General features: G+C 35.0%; 2 protein-coding genes across 7 annotated transcripts; both read left to right on the forward strand.

Annotated features, from left to right (window-relative positions):
- The first annotated feature begins 7,199 nt into the window (after positions 1-7,199).
- Positions 7,200-11,206, forward strand: PQL3 (PsbQ-like 3). 6 transcript variants are annotated; one of them, XR_015912221.1, is made up of 5 exons: positions 7,200-7,281; positions 7,419-7,892; positions 8,048-8,150; positions 8,264-8,327; positions 8,451-11,206. XR_015912221.1 is itself a non-coding variant. In XM_059596850.2 (3 exons), the coding sequence occupies exons 1-2, from the start codon at positions 7,425-7,427 to the stop codon at positions 8,141-8,143; spliced, it is 564 nt and encodes a 187-aa protein (XP_059452833.1). In that variant the 5' UTR covers positions 7,206-7,424; the 3' UTR covers positions 8,144-8,150; positions 10,685-11,206. The 6 variants fall into 6 exon arrangements, 1 of the variants encoding a protein (XP_059452833.1); XR_015912220.1 differs by having other exon boundaries at positions 7,206-7,892; positions 8,256-8,327; XR_009440413.2 differs by having other exon boundaries at positions 7,206-7,892; positions 8,256-8,327; positions 10,685-11,206.
- A 1,514-nt stretch (positions 11,207-12,720) lies between these two features.
- Positions 12,721-16,751, forward strand: LOC132181446 (cold-responsive protein kinase 1-like). The gene is made up of 8 exons (XM_059594673.2): positions 12,721-13,099; positions 14,058-14,461; positions 14,577-14,699; positions 14,787-14,914; positions 15,338-15,551; positions 15,670-15,901; positions 16,026-16,176; positions 16,290-16,751. Exons 1-8 carry the CDS (start codon positions 12,756-12,758, stop codon positions 16,605-16,607), a joined length of 1,914 nt encoding a protein of 637 aa, XP_059450656.2. The 5' UTR covers positions 12,721-12,755; the 3' UTR covers positions 16,608-16,751.
- Positions 16,752-17,993: the final 1,242 nt, after the last annotated feature.

Here is a 17,993-nt window from a genome sequence, read left to right on the forward strand (position 1 = left end):
CTCACAGATGGCGATCTCTGCACAGTAGTTCGAGAATTAAAGCTAAAGATTTCAGAGCGAGGAGGAGAGAGGCATTTTCCGTAATTTCACGCAAATTGGAACCCGAAAAGGAAAGGATCCGTCACTCCACTATGCATAAACAAACAGCAGAGCATGTCGCACGAGAGCGCAGCCATGAAAGAGAGAGCTCCGCTAAGAAACAAACAAAGAAAGCAAGAAAGAAAGGAAAGAAAAGAGAGGAAACAGAATCACTGGCCGTTGAACGAAGGATAGGCCCTATCACTATCGACTGAGATTTAACAGTCAGAGTGAAATTGAAAGGGGGAACTCATAGTGGTACATGAGAGAGAGAGAGAGAGAGGGAGAGAAAAAAAAGGAAAGCTGTGTTTTTCCTTTCCCTCTCTTATAAAGGGGGGTCCCGACCAAGCTGGAGCTGAGAGAGCGAGTCCAAGAGAGCTGCGACGAAAGTTCAATCTGGACCGTTGCCAGATCCGTACTGGCGAATCTGTGACCGTCCGCTCGGAAGTGATGTGACAGCAGGCATGTGCCACCATCCTTCCAGTGGTCCTTGTCAGAGTACGGATTATGTTTTAAAAAGAGAGAAGGAAAAAAAAAAAAAAAAACAAACAAACAAATTGCATAGATACACAGGAAGAGAGCGTGTCATCGGAAAGAGAAGAAGATGATGAGGAAAGAGAAAGAGAGATACGAGTCCCTTTTTTTTTTTTTTTTTTTTTTTTTAAGGAAGATGCTGCTTGCATCAAGGTTTTAAATGAAAACTAGTCGGTAGTATCGAAAATTTTAACCAAAACATAATAACATATTAGGAGAGTTATATTAATTATTATTAAAAAATGAAGGTTTCTAAAATCATAATTTGATTTCATCTGCTCCCCGCTCCTACCTTCCCCCTCCTCATCCCACTTTTTTACTTTTTATTTTTTATTTTTTTATTTTTTTTATTTTTTTTTATGTTTGTAGGTGTTTCGATTTGAACTTCAGCATCTCTGCTATGTGTTCGTCCACTTTTCACTGTACTGTGCCGTTCATCTCCTCCCTGAGCTATGGCCGCTGCTGTTGCTTACTGGTTGTTTGCTTGTATTTTTTGTTTTGAATAAGAGGTTTCTGATCTCTAGATCTGCCCACATAAGTGATGAATAATTAGTGTGTGATGGGTTATTTCTCACGGCTTGAATAATTAGGTGTGAGGGATTATCTCTCACGGTCAGTTTAAATAAATTTTGTTCGAAAATTTGACTACGTATGTCTTAGATCTAGTCTGCTTGGAGCAGATCGATTTGCTCTTTAATTGTATTTGTACATGGATTAACACTTGATTGTACAAATTTTTGTTTTATCTATAACTTTGTAACCTCATAGTATGTGGGTATGATTTTTGTAGAGGTTTATACTTGTAATCTTTAATCAATGAACTTCTCATATTTCCGTTAAAAAAAATATTAATTATTATTGTTATTATTAACTTATTTTATTAATCCTATTAATAATATCTTTTAATATTCCAACCACTCAATTTTAATTTTCCTCCTTAATTTTTAAATTCAACCTTTTTTTGACCGTTTAAATTTGACTTTTAACTCGTTAAATTTTCTACGTTTTTTTACTTCACTTTTTTGGTTTAAAACTGCTTATGTAGCATGAACAGAATTTTATTTTTACCCTAAAATGAGAAAATAAGAATAAAAATTATTTTACTACGGTGAAGCACTATCATTTCAAATGAAATAGAGATAAGTCACTTAGGTAAAATGGTGAAGCATAATTATCTTTCTCTTAAAAGATGAGAATAATCTTGTCGCAATTTTTATACCTTTTTCACTAAATGGCTCTTCTTCATTTTAAATGAAATTGAGAAGATCGTTTAAAAAAAAAAATAGAGAGGATCCATTTCTTAGAAGGGGGCATCACACAATAGTGGGCAGCGACAAAGTCAGTACTAGGGTTTACAAAGAGCAATAGAGTTTTAAAAATATATATTACAAATATAACTAACGAAAAAAATTAAATTATGGATCAAAACACACACACACACCCACACACACACACACACACAGATATATATATATATATATATATATATATATATATATATATATATATTATTTTTGCATGCCTAAAGTCACTTTTCAATTGTTCTTGACGATATTTCATATTTTAAAATCGCTACAAATTTTTTTTTTTCAAGTTGTCTTTATACAAAATTATCCTTTTTGTATATATGATTTTCGAATTTGATCATTATCGTTAGGATGATAAACATATTTTTTTTCTTCTTAAGCAAGGATTTACAAACAAATTTGTTAAGTCTACCTCGAGTTCATTTGGAATTCGATTGAGACTCAATAGAATCATTATTCTCCATAATCTTAGGTAAATATATATGCGTAACACCTTGAAATAAAATTTTGTTTTAAACAAGTGTGCTCTAAATTAACCTTGGACCTTTTATAATCAAGACAGGGTTGGGATTTTGGACTTTTAAGAAAATTTTGAGAGAACGAATGATCGATGCAACCCTAGTCTCGAACAATTGACCGAGTACTTGATCGATCGATGGCAATCATAACAAATTGTGGTTTTTACGTGTCTACTGTAAGCAATCTCTTTTACTTTCTAGGTAAACCACGATGACAGTTTGTCAACAATCCATCAATATTTGGATTTTGATTACAGATAGAACTTATACATCATCATCAATGATTGAGGTCTTAGTAATACTGGGCACCACCATATCTCTTGTACAAAAGGTTTTATCATAGTTTGGATATTGCCAGATCAAACTTGATATTTCACCACATGGACGCATGCATAAGTTCAATAATGATCTTATGCATCTTACCTCTAGATCATTGCTAAAACACTTGTCTGACTGTATCTCCAGATACACTAGTCATGTTGGTCAAAATAATAAACCTTAAACTGTTGATCTGAATAGACTTCTAGCAATGTTTCCTGATAAAAACATTTCTCATAGTAGATCCCTTTCTTTATGATAAAAGTTTCTTACCATTGCTTTGAAGGTTTTATCATCATCGGCTATTTTCTTTTACTTGCAGATTTAATCACAACATCTGATTTTCAATACTGTTAGGCATCTTTACAAGTTTGTCAGACTTAGTTGGAATACCAACTAGATATACATATCCATAAATTGATCTAATCAACCGCATCCAAAGCATGTTATTTCACTCCTTGGGATATAATTCAAATAATGGATCTCAACTCCCACTATAACATGTTCTAGATATTTTAGTAAAACAAGGTATATCTGAAACATCCGCAACGTCTTCAGATAATTCCAAAATTATCCATTATAATGTATCTGAGAGTTCTTTTATAATCTCACCACTATTTCCTTTGACTTACTCTTATAGTCTTAATTTTATAAACTTGGTGTGAACCAACATCTTCCTAACAATTTCTTTCTTTTTTTTAAGAGAAATTCCTTTCAATTTCATTTATGAATAATCAAGAGCGTAAAAGCTCTTACTATTATAGAGTATAAAGCTCTGAAATTCATAGCCAAAACTAAAGAATTACATGTCATAGAGGTCAAATTAAAGATATTTATAAAACCCTTTTACGAAGAATTTTCACAAGCTACTATGTATTACTTATCTATATCACTTCAACTTAAAGTGTCTAGTGACATGGTCAATTGTGGCTCGAGACACTAAAAGATATATTCTTTGGGCGATATAGACAACCTTAACCAAGAATCTTGGTTCCAGCTCCCGTTTACCCCTATAGCTACCATATTTTTGCCAAAAGAATGTCTCCTTGTTATGAAGTGATCATCAAAATGCTTTGATAATGACACAAAATTCTTATAAATCTATTTTATATTTAATTCTATCGTGTCCCTTCACGTTTTTATAGCGGGATTGCAAATTACGTTGCTCAATGTGTTCTTTTATATTACTCTTATTGAACGGACAGCGTCTTCACTTCTTATATGCATTCCTAAAAATTTAAACAGAAAATTAGCCTTTATCTTTTCAAACTCATTAGTGATTATGTTACCTTTTAATCAACTAGTTGAAAATTAACTTGTATGACCTTAACTAAAACCAAGAGGATGCACATACAAAAACGAGAGAGAAAACTATGAATAAAATTTTTTTATCTGGCCACATAAATTGCGGGTTGAATGCTATAAATGGAGAGAAATGTGTTATTTATTTATTTATTTTTACTAAGGGTAGTTTCATCATTGGGGGGACATTGACAATGTTTTGATACTTTGGGGGATATTGTCATAATTGAAAGTTTGTGGAATATTGCCAATTGAGTGGTAGTTTGAGGAGAATATGTGAATTTTCCGCTTTATTTTATTTTGCTCATAAATTATAAAGTGGCCAAAAGGTAAAATATTTTCTCTTTATTCACCATTTTACTTCAAAATTCACTTTAATGTGTATAAATCTTAGTAATTTGGAGAGCAATGCCCACAAAGTTATTGGATATTTAATAACGTCCCCAAAAACTCTGGAATTATCACTGTGAGTTATTGACTTATTGTACAAGCACCCAAGTATAGGGGAAAAAAACACCAGGCCAATACTTTTTTTTCACAAAAAGACACCAAATCCATTAGATCTTCAATTCTAATTCCTTGTTGCAAAAGGAATCATAAACTATTAATTTTTTCACTACAAAAAAATCCCCTAAATATGGAAAATTAAATTGAAAAGCCCAAAATCTACCAACTTCTCAAAACCTATCTCATATGGGTATTCAAAAAATTCAAAATCTTGAATTTGAATGATCAGATCATAATTTTTTGGGAAAATTATACTTTACCTCCTAAAGTTTTATTTGATTTGTAATTTAACGTTCAATGTTTAAAAATTTACAATGTACCCCAACAAAGTATCAAAAATTTGCAATGTAGCCATTCCTTTAACTATTTACGTCCAATTTGACGAAAAATTGCTTATGTGCGAGGCACATGCATTTTTTAGTCTAAAACTTTCAAAATTGCCCCTGTGCCCCAAATTCAATAAACCAAAATAAAAATAAATAAATAAAATGGGGATTTGCTATGGTCACCCCAAATTGGCCACCCATTTGGGCATGGGGTGGCCAGGCCACCCCCAATCTGACCATTTAGGAGTGACTCGGCCACCCCCCTACAATCAAGAAAATACTTATATCTTAAAGGATGAAAAGGTGAAATCACAATGTATTGGATGGCCATAAATATCCATACACAAAAATGAAAGGCATTGAGAGTATGAGACTATATCCTTTTCTCTTTTTAACTTTTAGAGATACAAGATCCCCTTCCTTGTTGGTGAGAGTCCCACCTCTAACTAAGAGGCCATCCCCTCCTCTTGGAATGCCTCCGGAGGAGAGAACAACTTCATGTCCTCTCTCTTCTCCCCTTTCCCCATCTTTCTGTCCCTTGTGAAATTTCAAATTTAGACCCCATTTATGAAATAACTCAATTAACTAAACAAACTGTTATCAAATTAATCACCACGTTTTATCTCCACAACCAGAATAAGCATAATATATCAATACATAGATTTGGTGACGAAATGAAAACATTTTTGTATAACTTTACAAAAAGTAAAGCTATTCTAGGAGATAGCCAACTCCAAAAGCATCCCATATAGAAAACTTATGTTACAAAGACCCAATTTGCAACCCCGTTAAACAATACGTTCACCTCTCACCTCACCGCAGTAGTTCCAGAACCTCTGGTATTCTTATATACGGATCACTTTAACAAACAAACTTGTCATTGTGTGCTTTTTCCTCCCTACTTCTTTTCTCTAATCATTGACAATTGTAAATGATGTAAAAAAATAAAAATAAAAATTAATATTTAGTTATTAACTATAATCAAGATCATACTATTCAAGTTAATTAAATAATATACTTATTGAAATTGAATACATGCTTCATCTTTTATGATATATAATATATAGGATAAAGTTTACATACCCGCTTAAACTATCACCCAATTGACAATGTCCCCTAAACTACTAAAACATTGTCAATATCCACCAAGGCTAGCAAAAAGATAAAAATGCCCCTATATATTTCTCAATAAGACAAAAATAAGCCTATAAATTAAAAAATATATATAAACTTTTTATTTTTTAAACTTTTTTAAAAACTGAAATTTTTATTTAAAAAAGTTATAAAACAAAACAAAAAATTTCAATTTTTATAAGAAAAAAAATTAAAAAATTTCGATTTTATTTTGTTTTATAACTTTTTTAAATAAAAATTTCAGTTTTAAAAAAAATTAACAATTTTTGTTTTTCTAAAACAATTTTCTTTTTTTAAAAAAAAATTTAAATAAAAATTTCCGTTTTAAAATGTGGGTATAAATACGGGTGGTAAGGTCCTCAAGGGGTATCTCAATCAGCTATGAACCACGTTTTATGAAGTAGAAATCACTAGTTCGAATTCTACTCTCCGTAAAAAAAAATAAAAAATACTGGGTATTTGGTAAGATAATAACTTAGATAAGGAGGTTGTACAAAAGTACTCTTTTATGCCCACCATTCACCATTTGACACATCAGCATGGAACACATTACCAAAATAAAACCCAACCACCTGATTATATCAAGTTTAATAATTTTAAAAAAATAATAATAATAAAAAAAGTTTTGCAATGGAGACGGTGGCTGGCTGCCACCCCTAGGCCATTAGGGGTAGCCGTTGCCACCCACCCAGGCCACAGGGGGTAGGTGGCCGCAAGCCACCCCTTGTGGCTTGGGGGATGGTCGCGAATCACCCCCTATGGCTTGGATTTCTCCTCTCTCTCTCTCTCTGCGGGACCTAGATCCCTCCCCATTCTCTCTCTCTCTCTCTCTCGATCGTATCTCTCTTCGCCGGAACTCTTTCCTTGGGCGGGGGAATGGCTTGCTCGGCCATTCCCTGCCCACGGTGGAAAGCAACAGCCACCCCTATCGCTTACTTGTGGTGGTTGCCACTATGGAGCCAACACTTCTAATTTGTTTTTTTTTTTTTAATTAATTTTTGAAGTTTTTATTTCCTCAAATTTGGTATAATTTAGTGCAGCAGGTTTTTTTTTTTTTTTTTTTTTTTCTTTTAAGAATGGTAAGAATGGCTTAGGTGTCACTTTTTAATTGGTGGCACAAAAGCCTACTTTTGTGCAACGTCAGTACCTAAGACGTTCTCATTCGGGAATCTAATCCTCTGTCCCGGCCCAAATCTCTTGAATCGCCTCTCATCAACCAACCAACGGTAACCTTTGAAATCTCTGCCAAAGTTTCAGGTACTCTCTCAGCTCAGCTCAATCTCCAGAATTTATACAATTATTCTCTGGGGTTCTTGCGCTGAAATTTGGAAATTGCAATAATAGATTTTGGATAAAGATTATTACACCCATTTAAGTTGATTGCTAAAATCCAGTGGAGGATGGCATTGAAAACACCATTGATCTTGCAACCCAATCTCTCATGTTATTATCCTCCAACTTTCACCTGCTGTATAAAGCCCTCTTTTGCGTCCGGAGAGATGCCCCAGAAGGTGATAGGGTCTAATTTCAGTAGAAGAATAGGAGGAATGGCGGCAATGGGGTCGGTGCTATTGGCAGGGTCAGAAGCAATTTTTGGTCGACAAGTTGCAGTGGGATTTGAGCTGAATATGGTGGCACCTGATCGAACATTTGAAGAGGCGAAGAGTGGAATCAGAGAACATGGGCGAGATTTGTTACAGATAAAATCTCTAATTGAGGCAGAGTCATGGAGAGAAGCACAGCAGCTGCTGAGGAAAAACTCATCCTACCTGAAACAGGATATCTATACCATAATCCAAGGCAAACCTGGAAGTGAGAGGCCCCAGCTAAGGAAGCTGTATTCCGATCTCTTCAATAATGCTACCAGAGTAAGACCTGGAGGCCCTTTTTTTGTTGGGACTTTTTATATGGCGCTTTAATTTGCAAAGAAGATTTCTTTCCGTTGAATTTTACAGGACATTTCAAGTTTTCTGTTTATTAATCTTGTGAATTGACAATTGTTCATGTTTAATGGACATTACAGCTAGATTATGCGGCAAGGGATAAAGATGCATCACGTGTCTGGCAGTGCTATGAGAACATTGTTGTGGCCCTCAATGATATTTTATCTAGAATATAATCGTCAGGTAACTTTCCTTCTCCTTCTTTCCTTTTTAAGATTCTTGTCCTTTGAATTATGAAATTACATGGGACTTTAGCTGGTTTGTCAAAAATGAGCTCATTTTGGCTAGACTTGTAGGATTCAGCAGAGATACATTCGGTCATCCATTTGAAAAATGGGTGTAAAACACACATTGACAAAGGTATTACCTTGTTGTAAAAGATGAGCCTTTTTAAGAAAGAAATTATTAATGGAATTTGACTAGCTGAATTACTGGCTGGGTGTTCGTCTGCTAAGTGCTAACCACCTGTTTTGCTTGCCGTAGGTAATGACTTCGTGAATTTTATGCGACTGTAAACTAGCTGATCTAGGATCCTGTCATAAAGCATTGGAATTTGGGCGCAACTGAAAAATTATTGTATAGGATTATGAATAAAAATGATTTTAGAGAAGAAAAGTGTTAGCAGAGGTTGTCAAAGTACTAATAAAAACAACAACAATAAATAAAACGAGGAGAGCAAAGTCATATATGAGTAGAGCTGCGGTCATTTTTGTTGTAATTTGAACTAATTGATAAGGCAATTGTAGGTGTTTTTTCAAATGGAGTTTCAGTATCATTTTATGAAAATGGAAAGAGAAAAAAAAAGAAAAGAATGAAATACTAATCAAGGATCTATTGATTGGTTCACTTGTTCAACCAACGGAACATTGCTATACAAATGTAAGTTAATATGTGTCCATAATCTGAGCTGTTTATGCTCTTACACTTAATGCACATGTATCTTAACTATGAGAAGGTTATTTTGTGAGGATAAAATGATAAAATAAAAAGAAGGAACAAGGGGCTTGTAAGTCCTATGTGGAATTAGTTCCAGGGCATGGCTTTTCTCGTAAAAGGGTGGCATGTAGGATTAGGTCTTAGATTTAAATCTTGTCAATAAGAAAAAGAAAACAAAAAATACAAAAGAAAAAGTGTAGTACATGAATCAAGTGTTTTTTTTTTTTTTTTTTTTGTATACTACATGACACATATTATAGTAATCTCTTTCAACTAGTCAAATTTTCTATGTTTGCCAGCCATGATTCCTAACGTTCTTACCCTACTAGTTCCAGTTTCCACCCATGGACTCTCTTTCTTACACAGGTTGTGCACAGGTTTGAATTTTTTTTTATAGACATGGTCTTATGAATGCTATAGAATGTATCAAAGAATATGATCTGGTCCAGTTATTTTTAATTTGCTTTTCTCTGTTACTGATTCTGACTTTGAAGCAGATAATTACGAGTTCTTTCGTAGAAAAATCGAAGGACTGATGTAATTGCTCTAAGAGTAGTGTGCTGATCAAAACTAGCATAAGAGTGATATTTTAGCGAAACAACATGCGCTGCTAATCTGTTATGAACAGCTCAGAACCTCAGATAGTTCACTTAAACTTTGAAAGTGTAAAAGAAAAAGGAGGGGAAAAAAAAGGAAAAGTAAAAGAGAGCTATAGAACAAAACTATAAACTTTTAGTACCTAACTTTTATCTTGTTTTTTTTTAAAAAAACTATTAATGTTAGAATCTTACTTACATCAACTATTAATTAATTTGAGGGGTTTAGGCCTTTGTGGGGTTCTCTCTCTCTCTCTCTAGGTCTGGGAGTGTGTCGAAGGTTCCATGGGAAGGTTCTTCTTCGTAGAAGCGAAATATTTTGGGTTCATCATCGACCCTGGGTTAACTCCAGGCTGAGAATAGTGGAATGAGGGAAAGGGTACCTACACTCGATCTTTCTGGGGAGAGAGGAGCATTTTGGCTACTCTCACCAATTGATGATGTGGCTAGGGTGGAATTTTGTGGGGGGGTTTTGTTTTCAGGGATCCTCAAATTGACTTCTTGGGTCAGCGGTGCAGTAATTCTTATGGGAACTACATGGCCATAGAGGAGTTCAAGGGCGGTGGACGGAGGAGATTTATCCCTATCCCTGAATGCGAGGAGAAATGGGGTTGGTGTGGGTTCAGGGAAGTGTTGCAATATCTGTTGTCTCCCTACTTGTGAAGCTTGCACCTCTGCCCGTTGCTTCACCCTTACCGGAGATAAGTATGCTCCAGTGAAGTGTTCGTACGCTCAGGTGGTTGCAGAATGGAGGAAATCAAACATTGTTAATGGCAAGGGCATCAACAGGGACTTGGTTGTGGCGCGGCATAAGGTACAGCCATACAGGCAAGTGCGAAGAGCAGCAACGCAACCTTGCAGCAACACCAATGATGCTGCACCGCCCACTGGTTTGAGGACATTAGATCAACTCCGATGGATGGACAAGCTGCTAGCTGCATCGCCTGGTGCTCGGCCAATTCAGACCCTTCTTTCAAGCGCCTATTCTAGGACAAGATGCAAAAAAAAAAAAAAGTCTAGTTTTACTTTTTTAATGCAAGAGTAGTAAATGCTTAATTCATCTAGTTTTATAAATTCAAAGTCTCCTTCACAATCAGTATTTGGTACTATTCATATTCTGTAAAACTATATTAGGCAGTCTTATCAATTTTTTAAAACAAAAATTCCTATGCTTTTTCCCTGCAGATCATTGAGAAATGTCTTTCACCAATCCTGTAACTAGAACATCTTGAAGATTTGGTTCTTGAGGTATGTTCCGTGGTAAGATGAGCACCAAGAAAGTGGATGAACAAATGCTGAATTTGCATAACAAGAACATTGTTGAGTGGAATCATTACAATGCAAGCTGGAGAAGGGATGGATGAGATAGAGTTTACGGAGGCATAGAGCAACAGGAATGATATAGTTGCAGAGTATCAGCAACATCAAGATGCAACAGCTGATGAGGAGGTAGATTATGATTTATGAAGATGAGACAGAGGCAGAATAACAACTGATGATGGGTTATTGGGGAACTTGCTACCTTGATAGTTTCAAGTCTTTTTTTTAACCTCAACTTCCAGTTGCTGGTTTGTAGAGCATTTGACTGAACAAGGAAAGACAAATTATATTTTGCTGTAAATTTTTTAGCAGTAAAATATGATCTTCTTAAATTCGCTTTCTTGCAGCCGAATTTTATTTCACTAACTTTTATATTCTATTTGTTCACATTTCATATTTTCAACCTTCGAAATTCCAATTGTCGGTTTCTAGCAAGCATGTAAAGGCTATGAAGCAGGGAGTGAAAGAAAACATTTCAAATTTGGCAAGTAAAAGAAAACGGTCATTCATAATACATTTTAAGGAAAACTTCACATAACACCTCCGATTTTTCATCACTTTTGCAATTATACTCTTAAACTTTAAAAAGTGTAAATTTAGGGTCACCATCTTTCAATTTTTTGCAACGTCAACCCTACTGTTGAAATGTAGCGTGTGAGTGGCGTAATGGCGGTGGTTGGAAGCATAGAGATGAGTGATGGAAAGCGAAGAGGTTGGGAAAAGTGGTGGGTGGCGTGTTAGTGGACGAGAATAGCAAAGACGAACAAATCTAACTTGGAAGAAATGAGTAATGTTGGGTTGAGCTCTCTCGTGGAAGATATATATATATATATATATTCTTTTTGAAGAAAAATTCATTTCGATTTCATTCATAAATAATCAAGAGTATAAAAACTCTTATAATTATAGAGCATAAAGCTCTAAAATTTATAGCCGAAGCTAAAGGATTATACGTCATAAAGATCATAAACATGCAAATCTTACATTGAAATCCTATGATGTCTGCATTCGCTAACCCATGCCCAATCTTTAGTTTATAGAACAGATCTGCCCGGTGTAGATTCAATCCGGGACATAAGTAGCCATTCTCTAGGCATGAGCAAAAGCACTATGCCAAAACTAGTCCTTCTTGACCTAAAAGGCCAGAAAATTATTTACGTCCTAAGCCCGAACGCTAGGACAATAAAACAAGCAAGAAAATACAGGAAAAAAAAAACAACAAAAAACCACAACACAGCAGTAAACATCGGAGCAAGGAGCGGAGCCGTGGACGACTGGGCATAAACAATGTAGTCTTGCATCACCATTATCCTCAAATATGAACATTCAAAAAAAAAAAAAATAGTATAGTGGAATGGACGACTAGGCATAAACAAACATTGACCATAATGGGGTGGGCCCGTGGGGGAGGGTTGGACAAAGTAACTAACACTAATCAAAAGTGAGTTATTTTCATTGCACGATTTCAACTCACTCTTTAGTGCGTACATAACTGCATGAAGATTGTCTTGAGATCACTGAACCCGTCATGATGACATTGTTTTTTTTTTATTTTGGTTTTCAAATTTCTATCCTCTTTTTTTTTTTTTTTTTTTTACATGTCCACATAAGAGGGGGGAGGAGGATTTGAACTAGTAACCTTCGCTTCATTAGGCGTGGTCCCAACCGATTGAACTAGTGACCTTCGCTTCAAATTTATATCCTTTTTATCATGCTTAATTTCTATCCAAACTAACACTATTAATTAGCCCAATATAGTTGACCGAGAGACTTTAAATTCTGTTTAATTACTAATTAAATCAACATGAAACTTTACCTAACTAAACTGGATAACTCCTATAGTCCTATATATATATATATATACACCAAGTACTGCTACGTGCTACTTCCGAGCTTGAAGATGAAACCAAATAGAAAGAAGCATGGCGTGTTGTCAATGATATTGTTAATATGGTGGTGGTTGACGGCTGTGGTTGTTGCAGACCCACAGATCAATCTCTTAAACAGCGGCTGCAGCCAATACAACGTGTCCAACGAGTCGGCCTTCTATGCGAGCCTAAACGCCACCTTCTCCAACCTCAGAGCACAGCTCAACAACAACACCAACACCAGATTCGCAACTGCACAGCAAGTCACGGGTTCCGCCTACGCCATGGTCCAGTGCCGGAACTACCTCTCTTCCACCGACTGCCTCGCTTGTTTCACCGCCGCCGTCGCTCAAATCCGCAACTGCTCCGCTGCCAACGGTGCCCGCGTCATCTACGACGGCTGCTTCCTCCGGTAGGTATACTAATACACCCTCCATCCACGCTTTCGATCATTATATTATAATAAAATAATGCTGATTGATATTGTATTTGTATATCATTTGTTTATTTATTAAATGAAATTAAGCTTTTATAAAAAAAATAAAAAAATAAAATTGACTAGCCCTTTTCTATGGTCATTATTAAAATAAAAATATAACGATGGTTTATATAAGTATTAAACCCGTATGTTTTTTTTCTAGAACGAAATGCCCTTACGTACACGCAACCATCGTCATGTGGTCTTGGTTTCTATGGGTAATTAATAATTTAATTGTCCCTTAATCATGTGTTTTCTTTTATAGTTGCTTGAATTGAATATTAATTTGACTAGTGGGGACGAAAGAATTAAAAAAATCCAGTTTGGTTAATTGGTTTATAAAGTTGGCACGCCTTGTTTTCTAAGAATCTGTTAAACGTGCGGTCTATTTCAGTGGCTCATAGCTAGCCACATTGTCATGTTGTGATAATTATTTGTTATGCCGGCCATGGGGTCTAGACAGATAATTCCACCGGCCACTGCTGTGCCGGCATTGACTTTAACTTAAGCAACCAACGACCTTGCCGGCCATAGTATTGTACTACGTACGTCGCATTCATTATTCTACGTACTAGGTTACTAAATTATAATATCTAACGATTAAGGAGCAATGCTACTATATTTTTTTCTTTGAAATTAATCATTCGATATGCAATATCTACACCTTCACTTAAGTGGGTTTTACAAATTTAATAGTTAATTTTTTTAAAAAATAATTAATTAATTAAATAATGAAAAATTAAAATAAGAGATTAATGACAACAACAATGTTCCAACTAAAAACTTTTACTATCATACCATATTAATTACTATTTATCTCCAAATATTAAAAAATTAAATTAAATTAATTATTTAATTAACATTCTAACAAATTTTTTAAATTTTCTTTCAGCTACGAGAGCAGTAGCTTCTATGACCAAACCACTGAGCCTGGAAATGAAGGGATTTGCGGAAATCAGACAGCATCGCAGCCTACTGCTTTTAGTGCTGCGGTGAAAGAATTGTTAGCAGATCTCCAGGTTGCAACGCCTAGGATTAATGGTTTCTTTGCTGCGAGCAAGAAGGAAGCGGTTGGTAGTGCTGGTAACGCAACAGTGTATGCTGTGGCGCAGTGTGCTGAAACAGTTAGTGAAATAGGTTGTCAGGATTGCTTGACAGTTGCGTCCAGAAATGCAGAAGTATGTATTCCTAGTGTAGTTGGTCGTGCAATTGATGCTGGGTGTTTCCTGAGGTACTCAGAGACGCCCTTCTTTGCTGATAACCAAACTACTAATATTTTGCCCTTCTTAGGAAATGGTGAGTCTTGAGTAATTAATGAGATCTTTTTTCCAATTTTCCTGCTTTGTACGTAACTAGTATTAAATCTTTATATTAATTACTGAAATGGGTGATGCCCTATTTTTAATTACAGGAAGTTCAAGCAACAAGAAAGCCATTATTGGAGGAGTGGTGGGGGGTGTCGTAGGTGCTGTTCTCATTTTAGCTGTGTTTGTCTGGTTTATAATACTAAGAAGGGGCAAGCCAATTATTAGAGGTAATTAATGTGAAAACTAAAGGAGGTAACATGTTTATATTCTCTAGTATAAAGAAGTGAGTAGTTAATATATTAATTCTGTAGCAGGTGACATACTAGGGGCAACTGAGCTGCGAGGCCCAGTTAATTACAAGTACAAAGATTTGAAATCTGCAACAAAAAATTTCAGTGAAGAAAACAAACTCGGAGAAGGAGGTTTTGGTGATGTATATAAGGTAAAACTCTTTTGCTTATTTAAAGCATGCATGGTTGAGATTATGTTTAAAAAATATAATTTTTAAGTCATAAAAGTTTTTTGGCAAAAGCTGTCAAAAGTATGTTTTGGTCATTTTTAAAGTCCGTTTCAGATTGCGTTTAAGAAATAGATCTTTTAAGTCAAAAATATTTTTTTTAAGCTTTTGACAAAAATGTGTTTTGACCATTTTTGGGCTTTTTAGACCCTTAAAAGCGCTTTTAATTTCTTTTATCAAACATGTATTTTTTTTCTTCAAACAAACTTTTTTAGTATTAAACGCACTTTTAAGCCCTTCAAATGCACACCCAAACATGCCCTTAGTTGTTATTAGATATTCATTTATAATCCTCTGGCTTTATGGTTGATTAATTTTCCATCTCTTTATCTTTGCGTTATTGACTAGGGTACTCTGAAAAATGGGAAGATAGTTGCTGTGAAGAAACTAGCTATTAGCCAATCTTCAAGGGCAAAGGCAGATTTCGAGAGTGAGGTGAAGCTTATAAGTAATGTTCATCATCGGAACATGATCCGTCTTCTTGGGTGTTGCACCAAAGGACCAGAACTACTTCTTGTCTATGAATACATGGCAAACAGCAGCCTCGATAAATTCTTGTTTGGTAACTTAAGCTCAACTCTTCAACGTTTTCACATAAATGCATTTAATGTGTAAATGGGATCTTTTGACTTGTTTTGTAACTTGTATTTAATTCAAACATTATAATGGGATTGACATAGGTGAAAGACGTGGGTCTCTCAACTGGAAACAAAGAAATGACATAATCATGGGCACAGCTAAGGGCCTTGCTTATCTGCACGAGGAATTCCATGTATGTATCATACACAGAGATATCAAAACTGGCAACATTCTTCTAGATGATGATTTCCAAGCCAAGATTGCAGATTTTGGATTAGCAAGGCTTCTACCTGAGGATAAAAGCCATCTTAGTACCAGATTCGCAGGAACATTGTAAGCCAATTCAACTAGTTAAAAGTTATAGAATTAACCACTCCACTTTCTTTCAAGCTTGTTCTTTTTGTTCCTTGATTACCATTATTAAATGATAGCTAATTTTATCTGATTAATCCATTAGAGGCTATACAGCACCTGAATATGCAATCCATGGTCAGCTATCAGAGAAGGTAGATATCTACAGTTTTGGTATCGTTGTTCTTGAGATTCTATGTGGCCGAAGAATCAGTGAGGTGAAGAATGATCCCAATGGCGAGTACCTCCTTGAACGGGTAATTTCCCATATCAAATATGCTTATATATATAGTGCAATATCATCACAATACTAAAACTATCATCACAATACTAAAACTTTTTTTCCCCTATTTGATGTTGCAATTAATAGGCATGGAAATTGTATGAGAATGACAAGCATCAGGAGTTGGTGGACGAAACATTAGACCCAAACGAGTATACGACAGAAGAAGTGAGAGGAATTATAGAGATTGCTCTGTTGTGCATTCAGTCATCACCTGCTCTGAGGCCTTCAATGTCTGAAGTTGTCGTTTTGCTCAAAAGCAAAAGGTCAGTGGAGCGGCAGCCACCGAGCACGCCAGCCTACGTTGATACTGATCAGAAGAAGGTTCGTGGAGACACGTCCACTTCAACCGCATCATCAACATCTAATGCCACTGCCTCTATTTCTCAGGTCTCGGGTCGCTAATGTAAAACATATATGAAACTCTCAAGTGTCACTTTGTGTATAAAGATTGATATATAGTTTTTTGTGTGCGTTGGATAAAGGCTTTTGAAGCTATAGGTTTACATTGGAATGAAATTCATTCCCTAATGAATTAGAATTTGTGGTATTAAAGGTGTTTGGTAATTTATTCGGAATAAAATTTTTTTTTTGAATTTTTTTGTTTTTTTGTTTTTACATATCTACACAAGAGGGGGAGGAGGATCGGAACTAGTGACCTCCATTTCATTAAGCATGATCCCAGCCAATTGAGCTATCTCTTTATGACTATTTTTTAAATTTTAACTCTGAATGATTATTGATAAGGTTTAGACATTAAATACGCTTTCAAAACCTTTAAAGTAGAAATAGAGTTTTTTTTTAAAGAAAAAAAGAAGAAGAAGAAGTCTGCTTTAAGCCTTTAAGGGTATAGTTTTCTTCTTGGTACTTGTTGACCCTCGAACGAAGGTTAAGATAACTCTTCGGTACTTGTTGAATCGCGAGTACAATACATCCTTGGCTTATACTTCTTCAAGTTGTGGACGATTGATCTATCATCCTCTCACGGTTGAAAAGACGGGGTCATAATTAGGTATACGAATACGCGTCAATTTTTTAATGGTGCTAACGTACCTTTATGAAATTTTGAATGGGATTTAGATGAATATATCATTTTCGTCTTTATGTAAACTTGAGGTATCTCATGTGATATAAACTAAATCCTAAGGGACAAAAAATAAAATTGTTAAACCACATGGAGCAATAAAGTATTTAACCCTTTTTTTATGAGGTATGAGTACATTGTTGTTCATTTAATTGTTTTTTTGTTTTTTCTTTTGGGTGTGACACACATTAATTAATTGTTTATGTACTTAATTGATGGACGGCATTGATTTAAAATACTTTTAAGTTCAAATGAACTAGAAAATATCCAATTAGTTATAGTGAATAGGTATTTTTGTTTATATTTTTAAAAGTAAAAAGATTAAAATACTCCTTCAATATAACTAGGTAGATATGAAGATATATCATGTTTCGACATCTTTCAAGGTTTTGTCCTCATATATCATGTTTGGACAACGTCTTTCAAGGTTTTCCATCGAATAAAAAAAAAAAAAAAATGTTTTTGACTTCAAGTCTTCTTCGACCTCAAGGTATCAGGTTGGACAACTATGGGTGAAATTTAAAACCGCATAACCGTAACCGCCTAACTGCTTTGAAAGCGGTTAGTAAAAACCGCTAACTAGCTAAGCAGTTGCGGTTAGCGGTTAGTGAGTTTTGAAAATCCGCTAACCGCTTTTTTTAAATATAATATATATATATATATTTCATGTAATAAATCACAATAAGTTATTGTAGCATAGTGGTAAA

The sequence above is a fragment of the Corylus avellana genome, chromosome 5, assembly GCF_965113065.1.
Source record: "Corylus avellana chromosome 5, dhCorAvel1.hap1.2, whole genome shotgun sequence".
NCBI lineage: Eukaryota > Viridiplantae > Streptophyta > Magnoliopsida > Fagales > Betulaceae > Corylus > Corylus avellana.